At 39.7% G+C, this 25,234-nt stretch overlaps 1 protein-coding gene across 2 annotated transcripts; it reads left to right on the top strand.

Annotated features, from left to right (window-relative positions):
* The first annotated feature begins 98 nt into the window (after positions 1 to 98).
* LOC122671865 (F-box only protein 6-like) lies at positions 99 to 23,823 on the top strand. Of its 2 annotated transcripts, none has more exons than XM_043869324.1 (3): positions 99 to 318; positions 22,020 to 23,312; positions 23,463 to 23,823. In XM_043869324.1, exons 1-2 carry the CDS (start codon positions 152 to 154, stop codon positions 23,272 to 23,274), a joined length of 1,422 nt encoding a protein of 473 aa, XP_043725259.1. In that variant the 5' UTR covers positions 99 to 151; the 3' UTR covers positions 23,275 to 23,312; positions 23,463 to 23,823. The 2 variants fall into 2 exon arrangements, with proteins under 2 accessions (XP_043725259.1, XP_043725258.1); XM_043869323.1 differs by having other exon boundaries at positions 22,020 to 23,315; positions 23,440 to 23,823.
* The last annotated feature ends 1,411 nt before the right edge of the window (positions 23,824 to 25,234 follow it).

The following is a 25,234-nucleotide window of genomic DNA, read 5'->3' as shown; positions in this document are numbered from 1 at the left end:
ATTATGCAATTATTCCGGAGGTCTTGCTGACGTGGTAAAAGGGTAGTGGGCGAATGAAGTAATGAGTAATGAAGACAGAGTAAAGAAATTAGAGAAGGAAGAAAAACGTTGGGAGATTGGAGAAAGAGGAGGAGGAAGGGGCAGGCGGGGCATGGAGGGGTTGGCCATGCTGCGACAGCTAATCGGAGAGATTCAGGAGCTCTGTAAACTCCATGGTTCTCCACTTCCTTATAATCTTCATCGTCACCACCACCATCAACTACTTCCAACCCTACATGAACCACTAATTCAACAACATCAGCAACTACAGCTGCAGAGGTCTTTCTCTCACTCTCAAGTTCGCGCATTCTGTCTTTAATGCTATATAAATTTTTTTTGGTTCTCTTCTGGTCTGTTGTTTAGATCGTTAGGAATTTTAGTATTTGCTTGTTGCGAATGGCAGAGAATTGTTTTCCTCTAGAGCAACTTACGTTTCCGTTTTCAGATTTCTAAATTGGTTGCTTCGGGTTGTCTTACTCCTCCCTTTCTCTGCCTCTTAGGTATTCGGATATCTGTGCTGTTGCTGTTTTCTTATTTCTGCTATCTTCCTCTTAGGCAGATTGCTTCTTTTTTTCAGTTTCGACAATTGTTTCTCTTTTGGTGTGTGGATAAGAATTTTCTTCTTTTTCTTCCTCTCCCTCATTATTTGGTGATAAATTTTTTTGCGAGTTAATGGCGGCATTGCGTGGCATTTCTCCTTCTTGTCTTCTGGTTGCAATGTCGTCGTTCTGCTGAAGTTCGTCAGTATGGAAATATGTGTGTGTGTATGCTGCTTGTTCTTTCTTCCCACCTCTCCTTTTGTAGTTTGGCTTTGTTTGATGAGTATTTTGGTGTCGCGGATGAATGGTTAGGTCACTTTTCATTTATTAATCCCCCCCCTTTGTTCGTTATTATCTGATTATCTGAGCATATTAATTTGGTAGAATTACCATCTTATATCTCTGATTTTGAAGCTGTAAACTCAATGTATTTTGTGTATGTAGTGTTTGACTGTAGGTTAAAAGTACTTGAATTCGGCCGTTTAACTTCTTTGTGGACTTAATTTCTTGTTACCATTTATTTCTTCATTTTTTTGTTTGGGTGGGTGGGTGGGGGGGGGGGGGGGGGAGGAGGGGAGGGCGGGGGCACCAAGGAGCTAAATTGTTGTTGCTTCAGAGTCTTATTTGCCCTTGTCTCCAAAATCCAGTACTATTACAATTTTGTTGTTTCCAAACACATTCCAGCGGTAGATTAGTTAAGACCCAACAGTTCTATGGTTCATGGCCGCATGGACTTGCTTGAACATCCTTAGCATTGGGCTGTGGTTCATTATCCGAAAGTTGTATACTCTTTAACTAGTAATGGATTTAGGTGCCAAGTGATTGGGAACATTCTTCATGGTAAAGAGAACTATAGAAATAATCCTCCAATAGTTCACTGTTATACATTAGCCTTCACTTGACCCTACAGCCAAGGTCTACTGAATTCTCACCATTGGTCATTGTTGTTAATTGCTACTTTTTTTGGCTTTATGAGTTAAGCTGGTTGCAGTTATTGAACAGAGCATGGTGATTTACTCATAGGTGTTACAGAAAAAGTCAGTGCCCCTTACAGTTTCCCAGTTTGTTGGTTTCTTGCGTTTGGATTTAGGTTTGGGGTTTGTAATTTACAATCTTAAAAAATCCAGTTAGTTGAGGGTAGGCTTCTTTTGGTTTGGCTTGGTTCGTTATGGTGCGTAAAGTGGATGCTATATAAACTAGTTCCGGCCTTCAAGCTAAATCTTGACATTTGTGCACATGACTACTCCTTGTGCGAAAGGCTGAAGGAATGGTCTCATTCCCTTTATATTGAAAGGAAAGAATCACGATGAGATTGTGGACCAATTACCATCCCCCTCTTATAGTGTTCTCCAAATTTACTCTCTGTTGAAGGTTTTAAAAGGTCAACATGTGTTCTTGGCTTCTTGCAGAATAACTTTACGAAAAGCTACTAAACTAGAGGAAGTTGTGGTGACCTTCAGCATGAGTAAGGAACATGTCTTCTTGAATATGAAGAACTGTGATATAACTAGAGTACATAAATAGGGTCCATATTATATGAATTAGAATTATACCATGTGTTCACCATGTATAGAGAAGGAGCATTTTATGGAGATCATGTTAGTGGAAGAGTTCACAGGTTTATTATTAGCCTGTGTTCACTATGTCTATAGAGATCAGGTTAGTGATAGAGTTCGCAGGTTTATTGTTCTCCATTTAGGATTTTTCGTTGTATCCTTGCTCATATCTACTTGTGCTGTAGCACCACCACCATTAAGGAGTGGAATCATCTTCCTTGAATCATACTTCCATTTCTACTCCATTACACGAAACTTGAGATGCACTGGTGCAGATTGAAGTCTGGGAGGAGGAGCTGAATATGACTTCAATATTGTAATTAATGATTCAAAAGCCATATCTTTTAATTGTGGATGGCATCAAATTTTGTGACCAAGATTGAATGATAACCCTCCTAAATACCATGTACTTTATATTTTACTGTAGTATTGCAGTTCTCGCCCTCCAAATATCTGCCCCTTAACTAAGCTTATTCTAGACCAGCCGTTATAGGGCTTGATCTTCTTCTCCTTAGGTTTTCGATACAAGGATGCGTGATAATGTGGTACAAATTCTAATCCTGCAACTAATAGGCTCAAACAGCTAAAATAAACACTCCCAAAAATAGTTGCAGCCAAAATTGCAAAAATCTAGAAACAGGAAGCCAGTGGAGGTAAAACCTCGGTCAATATGTTTCAGTGTGAAATTTAGTGTGCCATGCTAAGCTTATTAAAAATACAAAACTCAAAAGGTTAGAAGATGATGCAGACAAGTCACCTAGAAGGCTTATTTTAGAGGAAATAAGCCTTGGGTTGGGTTATGTATGCATTGGGCCTTTGATCCCATGTGTTTTCTTTGTAACGGGCCCCTTTAATGAGCCTAAATGTGGGTACAAGGTAGGCATATGGGTTTAGGCTTAGTAGTAGCTTCTTAGCTTTATTTTCATTCCTAATAGACTTAGGATTATTATTATTAGTTGTTTTTAATTTCAGCAAGCAATGTAATAACTCCTACTCACACTAGGAGTTGGATTAGGACTTTTGATTTTCATTCTATTTAAGCAATGTAAGGCTGTTAAGCCAGGGATGATTGAATGAATTGAAGTTATTGAGTGCTGTTTAGCCTTAAGATTCTGTGAGAGACAGAGTGGGTGGGATACCCTAGACCTGACATAGGTTTTTCTTCTTCTTTCTCTGTTCTTCCACCAACAACCTGCTGTTTTGGGTTGCTGCTCGACATCAAGTACTCATCGGGAAGGTCTGGTACCTGATTTCAGCAAGAAAAATTGTCCTTCAACTACCAAAACAATCCCCAATATGCTATGTTTTTGGTCTACTTTCAGCATATAGTTGATCTTCGATTGAACCCAAACCCTTGGGCTATTTGCTGTGATACTGTGGGGAATTAAAGGCCTACCCTAGAGCCTAACTCGACTCAACTTTGGTGCTGTTTTGATTCGTGGTTTGTGAGTTACCTAAAGTTCAATCTTTTCCCAGTTTTCTCTATTTCAGAATTTGGGTTTTCAAAATTACTTTTAATCCAGCCTTTGTTTTGTATTGAACTTGAGGTTTGTCCTGAATTTTAGACAAATCAGTTGGGTTGATTGAATTTAATTTTAGTTTTACTGTTCCTGAGATTTCTGCCCGTGAGATCACTGTTACCCAAATTACTCCCAAACCGCTCATCAGATCATTCCCATCCTTTGAGAGGTTCTTATCCTTCCTATTAACTATTTTTTTCCTAGAGTTTGGTGTGATTTTGAGAGGTTTGAGTTTTCAACTAATTTTCGGGTTTTAGAGTGGGGTTTTGTCTCGGGATCCTGTCTGGGAGGGTTTTAGAGTTGTTCCTACTTACCCCCCATCAGTGGACCACCAGAAGGTCCAGTTGGTCTTTCTGACATGCAGTTTCAGTCTGCTCTCTCCACCAAAAACAGTTAGCAGGATTGGGCAATCGAATCAATTCAAAATATTCTAAGAAAAATTGGCAACTAGATTTTCCATTCATTTAATGACATTTTGTCAACATATATTGATGCAAGACTAGTAGTCAAGCAATCGGGATCCAACTGGTGAAGGAAACACACACCCAGATCTGGTTTGATTAAGGTGTATAGGACAGGCTGAATATGAGGTATAGAACTGGTATAGGCTGGTTTAGATGGTATAAAGAGATGTTGAGTAGGGTAGATCCTTGGTTGAAGTTCAGATTTGAAGTACCGTTGTTGATGTTGGAGGTGAGGATGAAGTGGTTGATGAGATGAACTTGACTAAGGTAAATGAAGATAGATATGTGGCAACTAGAGATCCACTAGTGCCCAGCTCTTGGAGATCCACCAAGGCCACCACCAAGGAGATCCACCTTGGATATAGACCCTGAATCCACAGACCACCTGAGTCCACAGGATACAGTCTTTCAAGAGAAGATTTCTTTTGTTCAAATTCTGGTGTGCTCTAGACTTCTAGAGAGCCCATGGTTTGTATTATATAACCGAAAGATTCTGCCTCTGGGTTACATGCAATTACATTTAATTGACTTTTGGACTTCCAACACCTAGAAACTAAAACCAATAAAACATTTAAGGCAACACATGAATCTAAGAATGTGAAAAGACTAATAACTCCTAATAACTATAGACTAGGAACATGAAAAGTTACATAAATGCTTATTAGGAATACAAAAAGACCTAGTGCTAAAAACTAAAAATAATTAATACTATTCTAGTGCCTTCTAAGCAAGGCTAATAATTAACGAAAAAAAGAACCACTTGAATCACTTGACCGCAGGCTTAGGGAAGCCTGGCCAGACCATCCGCAGGGTCTGGGCTTTGCTGGGGCTGAACCGCAGGGTCAGCCAGGGGGCTGGTAGGGCTTGGGCTTGGGCCTGGGCCTGAGATGGTACCTTTTGGAGTACCTAGGGCTGGGGCTGGTAGGGACAGCCGAAATCCCTGCATCATATATTGCTGAGATGATGTGCATTGGGTTTGATGGGAATCATGTATTGCAACTCAGAAAATACAGAATGCACCATCAATGCTTCAATTTAAGGCCCCCAATTCTGAGTTGGCAACATTATGATGATGTGGTGTCCACTTGGGTTTAGAGGATAGGGGAGTCCACATGTGTTCAGTATCTAGTAGTGTTATAAGTCATAATTTTTCTACAATGTTATCTGTGGGTTGATGGTTGATCCGGACATGGGGTCTGGTGCTTGTTATGTTTTCATTCAACTAAGGTTAGTTTGATTCTGTTCTGTTTCATTTAGAGGTTGGTTTCTTACTTGCAAGTTGCAAGCCGACTTGGACTTTGGCCTTCTAAATTGGAGTTCATGTTAAGTCTGGGAGCCTAGCCAGGTCTATTTATGTGTCCTTCCTTTTGCCCCAAAACCTAGTAAATTAACCATCTTATTTAATTTTGTATGTCCAACCCCTCTGCTTTCATGGTCCAAATGTCTCCTCAACAACCTTTACCACCTTTATAAAGAGCTTCATTTTGCACACGGTGATTTTTCTCATGACTTACTCCTGAGCAACATCAAAGAAATAGCGCTTTTACCTCCCAGTACTGCCGAAATATGTTTATTCAATCCATTGACCTGCTTGCTCAGGAGTTCCAATGTGCACCTAGTGGTTTTCTGTTCGACTTACACTACAATACCTCCAAAGTTAGAGCTCTTCAAGCTCCTGTAATCTTTATTGGACAAATACTGGATTAAAGGACTTAAACTTGGAAAGTTAGACCAATACCCAACCACACCAGTGGTTCGATTAAACTAACTTAAGCAACCTCATTATGGCCCAAAGAAAAACTGACCAGTTTCACCCCTATACCTGGAGAAAGAATTATAGACCCAATATACTCCAGGCTGAAGAAGTTAAACTAAGAAAGAGCACCTGAGTGAACCAAACAATGCACAGCCATACCCTATAATTTTACTACCCTTTTGATGCTACATTGTCCAGAATACCATCTTTCCATCCCTGGCTCTGCGTTTCATGTTAACATCCAGAACCTACAATTCTTAATTCTTATTCCTTTTACATATTGTGGAACCACCGTCCCAGTTTATCATGGGACAGTACTTGTCTAACTATAGTCTGATATTTTGCATATCATGTTCTACAAAAACTGTACTGGTCTAACCATACCCTGATAGAGCTGATTGTTGAAGACTCGGAAGATATTTTGCATATCTTTTGTTGACCCTTAGGCTTAGGGACCCATTCACAACAGTAACTGTTGAACCTGAGGTCCACCAAATTCCTTTTCTTTAGTTATTAACACATTGGATTAGTGTGACTACAATAGTGATGCAGATTGTTAAAAAATTATTTATCCACCCGTGTCCCCCTTTGGATAGTCCGCCGTGTTAGAGTTCCTGTATGATATACATAAACCTTTTAGAGGAAGCGGTTCCAACATGGTATCAGAGTAGGCAAGAGTCACGGTATCGAGTCCCCCTGGGAGTGGGCAGGTGTTAAAAAATTATTTATCCACCCGTGTCCCCCTTTGGATAGTCCGCCGTGTTAGAGCTCCTGTATGATATACATATTGTTTCCTCCCTTTCCTACAAGGTCGGCCTTTTAGAGGAAGCGGTTCCAACAGTGTTAAAAAATTATTTATCCACCTGTGTCCCCCTTTGGATAGTCCGCCGTGTTAGAGCTCCTGTATACTATACATATTGTTTCCTCCCTTTCCTACAAGGTCGGCCTTTTAGAGGAAGCGGTTTCTACACAGATAAATCGCCAAACTGGCCTTATTTTAGTGGAAATAAGCTCTGGGTTGAGTTCAATATATATTGGGCTTTTGGCCTAAGGGGTTTCCATTATAACAGGCCACTTTAATGAGCCTAAAATAAGGGTAGGAGTTAGGAAAACAGGATTTAGTTTATTATTTATTTGATTTGGAGTCCTAGTTAGAATAAGACGTCTTTTAAGTCTTTTATTGGTCAATTACATAGCTAGTTTTGATTACTAGTTAGGTTAGATTATTTCTAGTCATGTTAGGAGTTAGCTTTTGATAATCTTTATGTATCTATGTAGCCAACCACTCAGGTACACGAATTTATTAAATATAACTCAGTTTTTTCTGAAGTTTTGCTACTGTTGATTCAGTAGTAGTGTGCTGGTGGTCTAAGCCTGATTATCTATCTATCCATCCCTGTTTTCCTCAATTTTCTGGTTTTGTTCTTTTTTCAAGTCTCTCTCTGATTGCTGGTCTGTTTTGGTTCAAATCTGAAATATAAGGTTCTGATATCCTATTCTCTAAAGTTCTGTTCCTGCTTCTTAGGAATCGTATTCGATATTGCTGTTCTAGTCTGCTATTAGTTTTCCTAGTTGCACTAGGATTTCTCCATAATTCCATATTCTGTTGTCAGAATTTCAAGAAATTCTGTAGGCCTATTCTATTAATAAAATAGACCACATTCACTCAACTGGAGTTTTGGACTATTCTGATTATTCTGCTTTGAGTTACTAGGTTTTTTCCATATTTTGGTTATATTACCCTATTCTGCAATCTTGTTCAGAACTTGATGTGGGAGAATCTTGGACCGGGCCGACCCAACTGGTGCACTACCTTGGACCGACCCAAACCTAGTTGCATATCCATATGAAGACTTAACAGTGTAATCACAGGGAAAACCAAGACTGAGAGGGAGGAGAAGAGAGAAGGGGATTGGAGATAGAAGAGATCGAACTATCCAGTCCCCTCTCACAACCCTTTATTTATATGTGAATTCCGATTACAACTTAAGACTCCTAATTTTCATCAAAAAAAAAAAACTTAAGACTCCTAATCCTACTGGGAATTACAAGAAATAGAAAATACCAGAAATCAAAATAGAACTAGGACTAGGACTGCCTATTACACATAGTTGTCAAGGCGGCAAGGTGACCTAAGGCGTTGGAAGGGAGCCTAAGCGCTTAGGTGACCAAGGTGCCCAAGTGCTATTTTTTATTTCCCCTCTTTTCTAACAATATTTAGTATGCTACAATATGTACCTTATATCATAAAAAATCAACATTAAGCCACATCAAGTCATAAAAAAATTAATATTAAGCAACATCAAATCATCAAAAATCAAAACTAAGTCCCATCAAGTAATCAAAAATCAATATTAAGCCACATAAAGTCATAAAAAATCAACATAGAACTTGAAGATAACAGAACTGAAGAAGCAAGCTATTATAAGTTTGAAACAATCAAAACATACATTCGATTTATAATGTTCTTAGAAAATATGATCTTATCAATAAGTAAGTAAACTGCTCTCGAGTTAGAGAAATGTTCTTGTTCTCTAAGAAGTTTGACTGATCCAATGATTTTATTTTTACATGAGATTTTTTGTATTAGGTAGAACACAATACCAGCTTTACAACAAATCTAAGATTTCTTAAATCTGATTTATATTGAAGGAGTTATATGCCGGTCAAACCTTATTTGGTGTGCACGAATGCTGTCAAAATCGCTCTAAATGAAAATATTTTTTGAAATATCAAAACAAATGAATATTTTACCGCACTTTGGGTTTTTAGCAATGTTTTACCATATAAAGATTTATGGAATTTTTAGATTTGAGAAAAAATTCAACATTAGAAAGTTGAAAATTTCACCTATCGTTAAAAACCCAGTTTTTGTTCTTGAATTGGAGGGTTGACTTTTTATTTTTAACTATTTTTATTGGATTCAAATAGGAGGTATTTGCTTATTTAAGTAAATGAAATTTTACTTAAATGATATTTTTCATAAATAAGTGCCAAAACCTGGTCCGATACCAATTAAACTAGTACAAGGCGGTGCCCTGCACTAAGGCGGCAGTCGCCTAGGCCCCTACAGATCCGCCTGGACGCCTAGGCGGCGCCTTGACAACTTTGAGTATTACATAATTACAACCAAGGTTCGAAAACTCGGGTCTCGGTGGCATCTCGGCCAGGCCAGAAACTAAGTCGAGCTGAGATCTCGCCGAGTTGCTACAATTTTTTTTTTTTGGACTCGGACCCCCAACTCGGTGGGTTGTACACATATTTTGGGTCTGAAACTTGGTATCCAGCCTATTTCAGGCCATTTAAACACAATGGCATGCCCAGATTTGCCAAAAAACAAGTCCAAATATGAGTTTCACTTTGGACCATAGGTTGGTAGGCGACGAGTCGTACTAAAACAACCTAATCGGCATATAATTTAGTAAAACATAGCAAATTAGCAATCAAAACATTCTAATTAGTACACATCAATCAAAACATTGAAATAAAATGTACATTACATCAATGTTCACTTAATTTGTTACATAAAATGAGATTGAACAAGAAATTCATCTCCATATCGATCCATATAGAATTCCCATGTCACGGAATTGCTATAGTGTCGCAAATAGTGTGACACAGTTTCCATATAAGTCTTCTGATCAACATATACCAATCTCCCTATCTTAGGGTACATGGGAGGCTGTTGGTATGAGGTGTAAGATTTACTGCTACTGTCATATTGAGTTTGAGGCATGTATGGCTGGTTTGGAACTAGGAATGTGTACCCAACACCTGACCCAGAGTTTTGATTGTCATACTCAGCTGCTGACTGCCCATACTGACCATAGGCACTATAATCAAAACCGGTGCTCTACTGGCCATAGTCATAGCCATGATGATGTTGAGATGATTGCCATGACTGATGCTCACTAGTAGTATCTATACTCATGCTTCCGAAACTTGTAAGCATGGTGTTCATACTACTGTTGTCCTCCTCCTGAGCATATGACTGATGTGAGTGTTTGCGACCCTTCTTTTTATTGTATGTTTTAGGGTGGCCACCATGGTCTTGATCTTGAGTGGCATGCGTAAACTGAGACTCACCGGTGAAACGCACAGGGTCCTCCTGCGTTCCAACTTCTTGCTCGTACTGCTTGCGCATCCCCTCATGACGATCATCATAATAACCGCCACTCCGCATGCCACTAGCGGCAGCAGCTTCACCACCACCACCACCACCACCAGCATCACCATCACTATCACCATCACCATCACTAGCATCACTAGTGTCATCACCACCACCATCATCATCATCAGCAGGACTTCCTACAGCAGGCTCAAAAGGTTTTGGTGACTCTGCATGTGCAAGCCCCTCTTGCGTCGACATATATTCATCAACATCAGTACCGGTTACAGACGCAATGGTGGGGTCGGGCCTACCCCCAGGTTGATCCATATCAGGTGTACCACGATCCCTCACCCACTGGAATAGGGGATCCTCATCGTTATCAGAGTCCTCTTGAAAAATGTTGGACAATTCAATGGGTTCTTTATCATTGACCTCAATTCCTTCACGTATGTGCCTCATCCTTAATCTCATATTGTAGTGCACATACACAAGCTACTAGAACTATGAAATAACTATCTCTTATTTATCCCCTAACCCTAGTATTTATTTGTTAATTAAAAATAATATTTTGAATTTTTTTTAAAACTATTTATACCTTAAAGTATAAGAAAAATATAATGCAATGATGAATTTGACACCATTTGAAGTTGAATATTATGTACATATGTTGTACATAATTTTTCATAAGCAATAAGTATTTTTTCTTAATATTATATATATATATATATTTTTAATTTTTATAATATATTTATTAAATCTGAAAAATAAAATAATTTTTTTAATGGGTGAAAATAAAAAATTAATCCATGGGGCTATAGTGCATCCCAAGTAGTTTAACATATATCAAAATCATTTTCAAACAATCACTATTCATCCTATTTTTTTCATTTTCTTTTTTCAAATAAATCATTTATTTTTTCAGAAATTATAATAAATAATTTATTAACTGAAAAAAAAATCCGACTCCATCAAATGATAGATCGGGCAAAGATGGTCAACATATATTAAAACCACATGAATCTAATAAGGATTACAAAATTTTTTTTTGGAAAAAATAGATTTGGGGAAGAAATAGAAAATACCTTTGAAATCTTGCAAATAGGTGATGCTGCTCCAAATTAGCACTTGAATCTTCACTTTGGCACTTCAATTTAACTCCAAACAGTACATTCCAGCCAACAATCGAAAGAAAGAAGAAGAAATTTGAAGGAGAGGTGTTTTTCCCCTTGGTTTAGAGCCTATCGAGTTCTGTCCCTGCTCTCTCTTATGTTGGAAATGGGTTTTTGGGTGAAAAATGGGCTGAATACAAGTAAATAGCACTTTTGGGCCCAACCGAGATCTCGCCACGGCGAGATATTGGTTTTTTTGCATTGAAAATACCCTGTTTTTGAGCCTCGAGATATCATCGAGATCTCGGCCGAGAAATTGCACTCCTAGGAACCGACTGGTAACTTGACTCGGTATGGCCCAAAACCGAGATCTCGCGAGTTCTCGAACCTTGATTACAACTATATTGTGAGACACCTACGAGCTAGGTATCTCGATTAGAACTAGGAGTACTCTAATTGAGATACACTAACCCTAGGAGCTCGATTGATACATACTGCAACACTCCCCCCCAAGCTGGAGCGTACAAATCACCAAGGCCTATCTTGGAACAATTTCTTCTGAAGGTAGGTCCAAACAACGGCTTGGTAAACATATCACCGAGTTGATTGGTAGCAGAAACAAAGGGAGTAGAAATCAACTTCTTTTGAACAGCATCCTGAACAAAATGGCAGTCAACCTCAATGTGCTTGGTCCTCTCATGGAACATTGGATTGCTAGCAATGTGATTAGCAGCCCGATTATCACAATACATCTTCATTGGTTGAGAAATAGAAAACCCCAATTCTTGGAGTAATGATTTGACCCACATCAACTCAGCTGTTATATGGGCCATTGCTCGATATTCAACTTCAGCACTGGATCTAGCAATGGTAGTTTGTTTCTTACTTTTCCATGTGACCAAATTTCCACTCACAAAAGTACAATAACCAGTAGTGGAGCTCCTATCATCATTAGTACCAGCCCAATCAACATCAGAAAACCCAACAAAATTAGCACCCCGATTAGGTCGATAGATGAGACCCTTACTAGGAGCACTCTTTAGATATCGCAACACACGACATGCAACATCCCAATGAGCTTTCTTTGGACGTTGCATAAATTGACTAATAACTCCTTGAGCAAAGGATACATCTGGGCGAGTAATGGTAAGATAAATGAGTTTCCCAAGTAATCGTCTGTACCGGTGAACATAAAAAAAATCCTTACTCTCAATGGACCCAAGTTTCTGATGGGGGGGGGGGCATGGGAGTATCTGCGGGCTTGGAAGCAAGCATTCCAGTGTCAATTAGAAGATCAAGAACATACTTCCTTTGAGATAAGCTAACACCTTTCTTACTTCTCATGACTTCAATACCAAGAAAATACTTGAGAATACCTAAGTCTTTCATCTGAAAATGTTGATGAAGATATGATTTCACTTGAGCAATACCAGAAGCATCATTACCAGATATAATAATATCATCCACATAGACTACCATCACCATCAATTTGTTGTTTTGATGACGAACAAAAATAGAATGATCAGAATAACATTGTGAGAACCCAACCTAAGTGACAATGGAGCTGAACTTATCAAACCATGCTCTTGGAGATTGTTTCAACCTATAAATTGCCTTACGAAGTTTGCAAACTTTGGTTAACCTGAGCAACATACCTTGGAGGTTGTTCCATATAAAACTCCTCTTGAAGATCACTATAGAGAAAGGCATTTTTAATATCCATCTGATATAAAGGCCAATCAAAATTAACCGCCAGAGAAATAAGAATACGAACTGAATTCAGGCGGGCAACCGGAGTGAAAGTCTCGATGTAATCAACACCATATGTTTGAGTATGGCCTTTAGCAACCAATCGAGCTTTGAGTCGCTTGACAGAACCATCGGGATTATATTTGATAGTGTGGACCCACCGACACTTAATCAGATCCTTCCCAATAGGTAATGAAATCAGAGTCCAAGTATTTCTAGATAATTAGGCATCCATCTCGGTATCCATAGCAGCCTTCCAACCAGGGTAAGAGAACGCCTTATGATGGGTTTTAAGGACAGAGTTAGTACATAAGGCAGCAGCAAAGGGGTGGTAGTTAGGTGGAAGATGAGAAATGGAAAAATATCGCTTAATAGGATAAACAGTTAAAGATTTGTGGGATTTTTGAGTACACGAACGAGTACCTTTATATACAACAACTGGTAAGTCAATGGAGCCTTCAACATCAGAGTTAGATTGAGTGTCAGGAGGAGCAACAATTGTAGTAGATGGCACATCCGGAACACTGGGAGTAGACATAGTAGGTGGGACCGTGGAAGCTGGCATTGTAGGAGTGGTGGAAGGTATTGGTAAGTGATGTTGGCGACGCCGCGACAGTGACGACGGTGATAGACATGAACCGGGTGAGGTGAGGCCAGTGGAATGGTTACTGATAAGGGAGGACCTAGAAGATCTTCATTGTGCACTGTGGGCGGTGGACTAGAAAAATTAGGAGTATTTTCAAAAAAGGTGATGTCAGCACTGACAAACTATTTATTAAAAATTGGATCAAAACATTTATATCCTTTCTGAGTACGAGAGTAACCAAGAAAAATACATTTAATGGACTGAGGAGAGTTTATATACGGTAGGGTGAAGAATATGAACAAAACACATAAAGCCAAAAACACGTGGTGGAGAATTAAAATAATGAACTATCCGGGTAAAGGATAGAAAAAGGGGCCTTATTGTGTAAAACAGAGGACGACATAAGATTAATTAGATAACAGGGACTAAGGACAGCATCACACCAAAACCGTTTGGGGACATTCATGTGGAGCATAATGGACTGGGCAACTTCCAGTAAGTGCCGATTTTTGCGTTCAGCAACGCCATTTTGTTCTGGGGTGTGCGAGCAACTAGTTTGGTGAATAATGCCATGAGTGAGACAAAAATCAGAAATCTCAGTTTGAGTGTATTCAAGAGCATTATCAGAATGAAAAATTTGTATGGATTTGTCTAATTGAGTTTTTATTTCTTGATAAAATTTTTTGAATGCAGTAAGAAATTGAGTCCGGTCCTTTAACAAATAAACCCAAGTGGAACGAGAATAATCATCTACAAAACTAACAAAATAAGAAAATCCTAACCTAGCACGAACTCGACTTGGACCCCAAATGTCAAAATGGACTAAAGAAAACAATGAAGAACTTCTAGGTGTAGTACAGGCAGGAAAAGAAGCACGGTGATGTTTGCCCAGTTTACAAGCCTCACGCTCAAGATGTGAGGTAGACTTGCAGCTAGGAATCATTAACTGGAGTTTATAGAGACGAGTGACTAAGACGTAGATGCCACTACATGGTAGATGGTGTGGTAGGTAGAGGTGGCAGCAGTAGAAGGTCCTATACCATCCAGGTAATACAGCCCATCGCGCTTAAGCCCTCCACCAATCATCTTCTTGTCTGAAGCACTAAAACTTGCGAGATCTCGTTTTTTCCCAGGGTCGAGACGAGATGGCATACGAAACAAAAAAGTACCCCAACTCGCTTGAGATCTTACGAAATCTTGAGATCTCGTGAGATTTCGACCCAAACTCCTTTATATGAGTTCTAGATCTCGAGATCTCAGTGGGAAATCTTGGTGTACAGACACTTATTTGTGCAAACCTTGGTATACAGACATTTATACTAGAAACCAGGACAGACACTTATTTATGCTTAATATCATTTAAGATATTATTCATAAATAAGCAAATACCCCCTATTTGAATCCAATAAAAATAGTTAAAAATAAATTTCCCAAAGAAAAAAAAAGTCAACCCCCCCAGTTCGAGAACAAAAACTGGATTTTCTGCGGTAGGTGCAATTTTCAACTTTCTAATGCTGGGTTCTTTCTCAAATCTAAAAATTTCATAAATCTTAATGTGGTAAAACATTGCTAAAAACCAAAAGTGCAGTAACATATTCATTTGTTTTGATGTCCAAAAGAATATTTTCATTCAGAGCCATTTTGATAGCATTCGTGCCCACCAATTTAAGTTTGACTGGTACATAATTCCTTCAATATAAATCAGATTTAAGCAATCTTGGACTTGTTGGAAAGCTTTTAAAGGTCCTGAAAAACACAATAAGAAGGATAGAAGGTTATAGAATAGTTAAGTGACTTAGTAAGTTCACTAAGAGGTAATTTAGGAACATGAACAGGAGAGAAGGTCAGGGAAGCTGTTGGAGTAACAATTCCATGACCAGCTACCTGAGTAGAGGACCCATTGGCAAGGATAACATTGGAAGAATTGCAAGAGGTGTGATCATTAGTGATGGAAGAAAACATTGGACTTACCAGTCATGTGACATGAAGCACCTGAATCGATAAGCCATGAAGTGGGGGATGGATGAAAGCAGAGTTACCTTTATATGCTAAGGTGGCAGTAGAAGAAGAGGCAGAGGCAGCTTCAAGTTGTTGTAGGTGTTTGACTAGCTGGTTGTAGTCATCACGAGATACAGAGGATGAAGTACTCGAACTCTGTTTCACATCACCAGTAGGTTTCTCAGAAATAGTGTCAGTCATGGCAGCATTGGCTGTATTGGCTAGTTCATTTGCCCACTCAGGTTTTCCATGCTTGGCCCAACAGGTGTCCATTGTATGATTAGATTTGCCACAACATGAACACTGGCGGGAAGACTTGTCAATATTCAATAGACTGAAACCTTGTACCTCGTCCACCAGTGCCACAGCCACGGCCTCTGGATTGGCCACAACCACATCCTTGCCCATGATTAGCAACAAAGGCTGAGTTGTCCTTGGAAGAAGTATCAATTTTGGATGGAATAGTCAGAAGATTAATATGCAAGAAAACTTCATTGAGAGAAGGTTCCTTCTCTCCTGTGAGCAACTGACTCTTCACAGATTGTTTGTCAGGATGTAGTCCGGCTAGATATTTTGCAACATGGAGCTCAGCTCGTTGTTGTTTTAATTGATCCAGATTGGTAGTTAGGGGCTGATGTATTTGAAGTTTCTTCATCAATGCCCTTGTAATTGGAGAAATATTCATTCAAGGTTCTATCTCCCTGTTGGAAAGCAAAAAGGTTATCATAGAGATCATACATGCTGGAGATATTCCTTTCTTGAGAAAAACTTTCACGTAGGTCATTCTAGACATCTTTAGCAAGTGAGTGAAACATCACATTTGATGCAATAGCAGGTTCAATACTATTCCATAACCAGATCTTGATAATAGAATTTTCACGCATCCACTCATCATGGGTTGTATTTGTAGTAGGATCCTTTGGATCACAGTCAGGAGGATCATCAGTAAGGTATTTGAGTTTACCTTTAGCATGAATGTAGGCTTGCACTGCCTGGGCCCAAAAGAGATAATTTGAAACCCCGGAGAGCCCAATAGTAGTAATCTGAACTTGGACATTGTCCGTAGGTGGTTTAGGATCAGCCATAATGAAGGCTGTGATTAATCACAAGTAGCAGCAGCAGTAGTAATGGATCGAGGTTTGTGAGACCCAATCAAATCAGCAAAACAGAAGTAATAACTGGATCTGGAACAGAACCTGATCAGGTTTTTAAATAACCCAAAAACAGCAGGTATCAATGGAGTGGTTGCAGCAGGTATCGATTGAAGGTTTGAGATTCCAACTCTCAACAAGAATCAGCAGCAGCAGCAGTATTAATTGGTTCTTAAACAGAACCAGGTAGGGTTTAAAAACAACCCAAAACCAGTGGCAGCAGGGGGTAAATTAGAGTTTAATAACCCAATTCCAATAGAATGAAGAATTAGGGTTTACCAACCTCAAATATCAGCAGAGAAGATGGACCAAGGGTTGTAGAAGAAGCGAATATATCAACCGCAAGGTCCTGTAGCAGACAAGAGATCGACTGGAGAAGAAAAAACTTGATGTAGAAAGCCTTTAATAGGTACCGCAGGTATAAAACAGCCAGAAAAGCTGAGAAAATCCACTGAATATACAATCTTCAATGAGGATTCACTGACATGAATCGATTGCAGGCAGGAATAATCTCAATCGAACTTGGTAAATAAAACCCTAGTTTTCAATTGAAAACTACATCTAGGGTTTAATCTGCAACAGTGTGCAGCATAGGGTGCTGCACCCTTTAAGAGAAGCTTGAGAAGACCTTCAAAGCAGGATCTAATTCAACGACCAATCTATTGGTTGTGCTCTGAGACCATGTTACAGTGTAATCACAGGGAAAACCAAGACCGAGAGGGAGGAGAAGAGAAGAAATGGAGAAGAGAGAAGAGGACTGGAGATAGAAGAGATCGAACTATCCAGTCCCCTCTCACAGCCCTTTATTTATATGTGAATTCAGATTACAACTTAAGACTCCTAATCCTGCTAGTAATCACTCTTAATCGTACTAGGAATTACAAGAAATAGAAAATACCAGAAATCAAAATAGAACTAGGACTAGGACTGACTATTACATAATTAAAACTATATTGTGAGACACCTAGGAGCTAGGTATCTCGATTAAAACTAGGAGTACTTTAATCAAGATACACTAACCCTAGGAGCTCGATAGACACATACTTCAACTATGACGAACCAGGTCCATGGGTTTTTAGATTCCTAGGATATTTAGGATTTATTTTGGGACAGATGTGTAAACTTTTATCTAGGTAGATAATATTTTATTCAGTCAATTTTAGAAAGTGGGATACATTTGCAAGTGTTAGAGTTGGTTAGGAATCCTAGGAGATTGTTTCCTTGTTAAATTTTGTTTCCAAGTATGATAGGTTTCCTTTGTTTGTTGGATTTTCTTCTTTTAAATAGCTTGTATTAGGGTGAAATTTCAGATAATGAAGAATGAATTGAAGTTTGAGTTTGTGTGCATGTGCACTCCTCTCCCCCCCCCCCCCCTTTTCTTTTTCTTCTTCTACTGCTGCTTTTTTCTTCTCTTCCCCTGCAACTCTGATTTCTTCCAAGCTTCTCTTTTCTCCTTTTTGGCCCCCCATTATCTGGTATCCGAGCCCAAACCTGGGTGAATCTCTCTCTCTCTCTCTCTGATTCTTCACCCTCTCAATCTCTCTTCCTTCTCTGTTCTTACATCTCCTGGTACTTCCTCATTATTCTTTTCTATTCCCAGTTAAGTTATTTTCCCCCTGGTATTACGGTTCATATGTTTCCTAGTTTCTGTTCTGGCAGCAAGAGATCAATAGAGATTTTGTTGAAGCTGCAGCATTGTGCAGCAACCCATTGACCCAGTCCTGGCTTTGATTCCAGCAGAAAACCCACTCCCTTCCCCTCCCGACTCCCACAGCAACCTGCGTTTCCACCATCCTACCTCCTCCCTTGATTTCCACCCAAAAAAAAAAAAAAAAAATTTCGACTCTGTTGAAACAGTGATCAAACCAAAACCCTAACCCCATCTCATCCCTTCCCCACAGCAACTTCTGCTGAATCCCCAGCCCATCCTTTTGTTTCCCACCCCACAACACTAATATTAAAAAAAAAAGTGAACAGAAAAGAGAGCGAGAGTTCGCGCACACTCAAAAAAAAAAAAAAGAGAGGAAGAGACGGGAAGAGCAGAGAAGATATAGAGAGACAAACCGAAAAAAAGGAACTCTTTCCTGGTTTGAAGGTCGTCCTCTTACTTCGAAGTTGCAGTTCTTCCGCTGAAGTCGAAGTCCTCGAAGCAATCCTTTTGCTGAGTTTTGTGTCCAAGTAGAAGACGCTGCATCCCATTATTTCCACCAAGTTCGAAGACCTTCCGCCATTTTTTGCTGCAGAAATTGCGTGAAGAAAATGCCCTTCTGCGCAACCAACCCCTTTGGTTCTCCCTGTCCAAGTCGAACATGTTAACCACTCACAAGTCCCCTTTTGTGTCTCTCTTTTCAAATTTCTATACTGCCCCCTCTAGTTTATTCTTATTCTATTATTATCCCTTCATTTAAGACCATTTGCCCCATATTACCACAGTTTAGTCTTTTTAGTTTATTTAGGTCCTTTATTATTTTCTCCAATTTTTTCCCTCCCCAGTCCCCACCCTTCGTTACGCCATACTTCTTTTCTTCTCTTTAAATCCACTACCCCAATGAGTCCTGAACAGTGGGCCAAGATACTTCAACAAAATGAAGAAACCATAAGAGCCCTTAAAGCAAACCATGAATTGCTTAAGGCTGAGTTAAAGCTCCATGGTCAGATTTCGACCCAGGCAGTTGAAGATCACAATGAAATCAACGGTCCGATCAAAGAATTGAAATTCCATGATCAAATTTCAATCCAAGCAATGTCGTTGGCCGATGAACATCAAAAAATCATGACGGTTAATCGCTTAGTTGATCCATTTGATTATGTGCTTTCCCATGGTTATTTTAATCAAGAATTTTAGCTCATGGATTTTATACAAGTTGAATGTGGACTTGTAGTTGGCATCGATCACACGATTTTGATTCTATCGTTCTACAAAACTCATGGATGAGTTTTTCTAAACTCCAAGAAAATTGATGCAAGAGAATCTTGGACCGGGCCGACCCAACTGGTGCACTACCTTGGACCGACCCAAACCTAGTTGCGTACCCATATGAAGACGAACCAGGTCCATGGGTTTTTAGATTCCTAGGATATTTATGATTTATTTTGGGACAAATGTGTAATCTTTTATCTAGGTATATAATATATTTTATTCAGTCAATTTTAGAAAGTGGGATACATTTGCAAGTGTTAGAGTTGGTTAGGAATCCTAGGAGATTGTTTCCTTGTTAAAGTTTGTTTCCAAGTTTGATAGGTTTCCTTTGTTAGTTGGATTTTCTTCTTTGAAATAGCTTGTTTCAATTTTAAAAAGTGGGATACGTTTGCAAGTGTTAGAGTTGGTTAGGAATCCTAGGAGATTGTTTCCTTGTTAAAGTTTGTTTCCAAGTTTGATAGGTTTCCTTTGTTAGTTGGATTTTCTTCTTTTAAATAGCTTGTATTAGGGTGAAATTTCAGATAATGAAGAATGAATTGAAGTTTGAGTTTGTGTGCGTGTGCACTCCTCTCCCCCCCTCTTCTTCTACTACTGCTTTTTTCTTCTCCAGGGTTTCTTCTCTTCCCCCCCCTGCGACTCTGATTTCTTCCAAGCTTCTCTTTTCTCCTTTCCGCCCCCCATTATCGTAGAAAAAAAAGGTGAGAGTAGGTAGAGGGGATATGACCAAGGCTTCACCACATATGGCCTGTGATTGGATTCACCACCAATCAATCCTTAGATTCACCACTAAGAAGGCTGTTGTTTCACCATGGTAGCAAGCATCTCAGTAGGGAGAATACCAATTTTCAAAAGTCCAAATCGTTGGGAGCATCTCCCTTCACTCTTATTTATAACTTCAGCAACAACAATTACAAACTAAACCCCCTCTCATGCGTGGAGGCTTCTAGGTAAAATAGAATCTCCAATATGCTATTAAATGAAATAGAAAGTCTACTAACTAAAAGAAAAACTCAGAAATAAAAACTCCTAATTTGTAACTCAGCATGGTTACAAAAATAGAAAGTAAGTACTACAATAACAACAACCACAACTCAGCCTTTTCCCAATTAAATGGGGTCGGCTACATGGATCTTTGCCCTCAAATCAGCTCTATTCGAGGTCATACTTGATACAAGGCCTAAGCTATGCATGTCTTTCCTCACTTCTCCTAAGGTCATTTTAGGTCTGCCCCTGGCTCTTTTAGTTCCTTTACTCTGAATCAAATCACTTCTCCGTATTGGGGCATCCAAAGGCCTCCGTTGAACATGGCCATGCCACCTCAAACGACTTTCTCGTAGTTTATCATGTATTGAAGCTACTCCCAAATCAGATTTAAAATGATTGTTCCTTACTTTATCCTTCCTAGTTTTGCCACACTTCCTAGTTTATCTATATGATGCTTCTTAACTGCTTACTAAGCAACATTCTGCACCATACATCATAGCTGATCGTACGATAATGGGGGGCCGAAAAGGAGAAAAGAGAAGCTTGGAAGAAATCAGAGTTGCAGGGGGAAAGAGAAGAAACCCTGGAGAAGAAAAAAACAGTAGAAGAAGAAGGGGAGGGGGGAGAGGAGTGCACACAAACTCTAACTTCAATTCATTCTTCATTATCTGAAATTTGACCCTAATACAAGCTATTTAAAAGAAGAAAATCCAACTAACAAAGGAAACGTATCAAACTTGGAAACAAACTTTAACAAGGAAACAATCTCCTAGGATTCCTAACCAACTCTAACACTTGCAAACTTATCCCACTTTCTAAAGTTGACTGAATAAAATATTATCTACCTAGATAAAAGATTACACATCTGTCCCAAAAAAAAATCCTAAATATCCTTGGAATCTAAAAACGCATGGACCTGGTTCGTCTTCATATGGGTACGCAATTTGGTTTGGGTCGGTCCAAGGTAGTGTACCAGTTGGGTCGGCCCGGTCCAAGATTCTTCTGCATCAGAACTAGTCTCTGCTAGACTACTATTCTGGTTGGGAGATTCTTTTAACATTAATTGGCTTCTCTTTAGACTAGGTTTTCTCCTAAAACTGTTCAGCGATTATAAATGATTTAGAAATAGGTATTTTAGTAGTTGGAAATATGGAATTGGGAACAAACTAGTTCCTTTTCCAAACAACAACAGAAAATGGGGTCGGCTACATGGATCCTTGCTCTCAGTTCCTTTTCCAAAATGAGTATAAATTGACTTGAAGGAAAAATAGTATATGTCTTCTGGTAGTACTGTGACTCTCTGAGATTCAGTTGACATTTGCTTAAGCTGGTATATCATTTTACAGTTTCTAAGATTTCATGGGGTTTTCAGTTGAACAAAACAATTTTGGAGATCAGATAATTTACTCTTATGTTATTGACCTATATTATCATTTCTTCGATGTATTTTCTTCCCATGTAGTTGGGGCATAATGCTTTATTATTCAAGGAAATTACTTTGTAACAGTTCTTTTTTGTAAATGTTGTCTCTTCACAGGTGGTGTTTCCTCGATTTCAATAACAGTTCCGTTGATGATGGTTATTACAGTCTTGTAATGAGGGAAGCAAAGTCGAGCAGTATCAAGATGGTGGAAAATTGCAAGCCTCCACCCACGAAGAAGTCTAGAAGAGACCGTAGCTGTGAAAATTTGTCTGATACTGCAGGTTCAAATGAGACAATGGAAGAGCATATCTGGAAAGAATTCCCAGAGGATCTTTTTGAAGCTGTAATTGCAAAACTCCCCATTGCCACATTCTTCCGGTTTCGTTCTGTTTGCCGGAAATGGAATTCCTTGTTGTCTTCTGATAGTTTCTCTCAACATTGTGCTGAAGTTCCTCAGGGCCATCCCTGGTTCTACACCATAACTCATGAGCATGAATATGCCAACAGTGGAGCCGTGTATGACCCGTCCTTGAAGAAATGGCACCATCCATCCATTCCTTCATTGTTGGCAAAGATGATCATCTTCCCAGTTGCTTCAGTGGGTGGTCTTGTCTGTTTTCTTGATATTGGTCACATGAACTTCTATGTGTGCAACCCTTTGACTCAGTCATTCAAAGAATTGCCAGCTAGATCTGTCAGGTCCTGGTCTCGTGTGGCTGTGGGGATGACTCTTAATGGGTGTTCAACTGACAAGGGGTACAAAATCCTCTGGGTAGGATATGATGGGGAATATGAGGTCTATGATTCTTTCAAGAATACTTGGATCCATCCGGGAAGCATGCCCCCAAACATCAAGCTACCGTTGTCCCTGAACTTTCAGTCACAATCCATCTCAGTTGATGGTACTCTATACTTTATGTGTGCTGAGCCAGAAGGGATTGTGTCCTATGATATGGCTACTGGGGTTTGGAAGCAGTTTGCTATACCATCCCCACCACATCTGGCGGATCATGCTATTGCAGAGTGCAGGGGCCGAATCATGCTTGTGGGGTTGCTGACTAAAAATGCAGCCACATGTGTGTGTATATGGGAGCTGCAGAAGATGACGCTCTTGTGGAAGGAGGTTGACAGAATGCCAAATGTATGGTGCTTGGATTTTTATGGGAAGCACGTGAGGATGGCTTGCTTGGGTAACAAGGGTTTACTCATGCTGTCATTAAGGTTGGGGCAGATGAATCGCTTGGTTACTTATGATATCTTGAGCAGGGAGTGGACGAGGGTTCCTGGGTGCATGTTCCCTCGTGGAAGGAAGCGACAGTGGATTGCATGTGGCACAGCATTCCACCCTTGTCCAACAGCAGTGGCCTAGTCCGTGTTTTCTTCTACTTTCTGGATAATGGCGATAAGGTATGGTGTTCTGAGTTTAGTGTGGATTTTATGCTCTTACATTTTAGGATGTTGCTTCAAATTGTCATATTGGAATCATCATTTTGATCAATGATGTCATGACAGTGCATTGATGCTTAATGAAGCTAATGTCTTCCTTTGTTCAAACAGGAAAACATATTTGGTGGCCTAAATAGACTGTTTGGATGGAGAAGTTTCCATGTTTATCAGAGACTATGATGCTAACATTTTTATTCAGTCCGGTTGGGTGCTGAGTTGCTTTGCAGGGGATAAACATAGGCAACAGTAGAGACCATTGTGTGATATCTTAGTTTGACTGTTTGAGTATGGAAGAGATGTGCACTTCATCTGAAGCTTTCTTGTATTAATGTTCCCCTTGAGTATTTGGAAACTTGGTGACAGGCCACTTAGGCATGGCAACCCCCTTTGGGGTTGACGTTTAATGGAGTAAAATTCCCTGTCCTGTCCCTTGGAAGGGCTTGACCGGGTTTTAAATCAGATTGAGATTATGGCAACCTCCTCTTAGTTTAAGTTTTGATAAAAACGAAATTAAATTATGTCCTCTTGCATCTACTCTTACTTGCTTCAATGATTTTCTCTGTACCATCTTTCGCTTCTGGTTCTACATGTTCATTTGTTCATATGTTGGGGTAGTTTTGGATAATTTGGGTTAAGCCAAAATCTATAGTCCACCTGCCCCTGCAACTATCCTCGGAGGGCATTCATAATTAAAGGAATTGGATTGGCAGAAACGGTTGATTTCCATCAATTCAAATACCCCGCCTAACTGGATCGGTCAATTCGGAAAAGGCAGCTGCCCTTTTTGGCCCTGACCGGTCTCCACACTTTCCTCTCATACCAAGTTCAGCCATGCCTCTCTGAATTTCTCTGGTACCCCTCCATGCCCCTACTGTGAAGTTCAAACTACAATTAGGATACATAATGCCATGAGAATTGCCAGGCCGGTTTTAGTGTCCCTTCTTGAACCCAAACCCTCACTCTCACCGCCACAATCCATCCCAATTGAGCTCAACTACCCTCCTGACCCTAAACCCATTTCAGAGCCTGCTGCTTCCCTATTACCACATGGGGAGCAGTGGGGACAGATCTCAACCCTCCATGGGCTGTGGGACCATGAAGGGTTTAGATCTGTCCCTACCGTCCCCAAGTGGGGAGCAGATGCGGACTCGACTCCCTCAGCCAGACCTTGTTTTGTATAAATGAATTGAAACTTTTTCCAAAACTAACCCAACCGGTCACTTTCGTACAGTGATGGCCTAAGCGGATGATGAAATTCAACCCTCCGATATTTTATTATGAGAGAGGATAAGTAATTGAATTTTGAAGCTAAATTACAATTGGAATTGCTATATCATTTCTTACAAGTATCAAAATTAGATGAGCCACTTAGCCAAACTTAGGTGGGCTCTCTCTCCTCTACACATGAAATGACCTCTTCCCTCCCCCTCCCCCCCCCCCCCCCAAAACCCAATTCCTATTTATGAAATCCTTCTAACACCCTTCATTGGCATGCTCCCTTGCATCACTTGCCCAGGTAACCCTCTCCCCAAAATAGACACATTGAAGTGAAATATTAGGGATAGGGTTTCCCACTCTTACAATGTTGGGGAATGTAGAAATGGAATATTATGCACAATGTAGCAGACTTATGTGATTCGATAAAGTGCCTACGTCCACGAAGAGAACAGTTTTCACAATTGAAAGAATGTTTACAAGCTCTCTTCCTCACGCCACAACAAACAAGTTCATCAACAACAGGGCCTACATGGTCAAGAAGGAAAGAGAATATTAAGAATGTCAAGGAGGGGGTGAGCAGGGGTGTACATGAATAGCCGAAATCTATTTCCGTATCCGTATCTGTTTAACACTATCCGAATCCATCCAAAAACTAAACGGATACG

This window comes from Telopea speciosissima, chromosome 8 (assembly GCF_018873765.1).
Source record: "Telopea speciosissima isolate NSW1024214 ecotype Mountain lineage chromosome 8, Tspe_v1, whole genome shotgun sequence".
In the NCBI taxonomy this organism is placed as follows: Eukaryota; Viridiplantae; Streptophyta; class Magnoliopsida; order Proteales; family Proteaceae; genus Telopea; species Telopea speciosissima.
The sequence above is the reverse complement of the archived record's forward strand: the minus strand, read 5'-3'. Positions and strand labels throughout refer to the sequence as shown.

Bases quoted from the DNA above. Each gene is read 5' to 3' on its own strand.
- LOC122671865 (XM_043869324.1), top strand. From the start codon at position 152: ATGGAGGGGTTGGCCATGCTGCGACAGCTAATCGGAGAGATTCAGGAG. The intron at 319-22,019 runs GTCTTTCTCTCA...GTCTCTTCACAG, and splicing joins CAGCAACTACAGCTGCAGAG to GTGGTGTTTCCTCGATTTCA.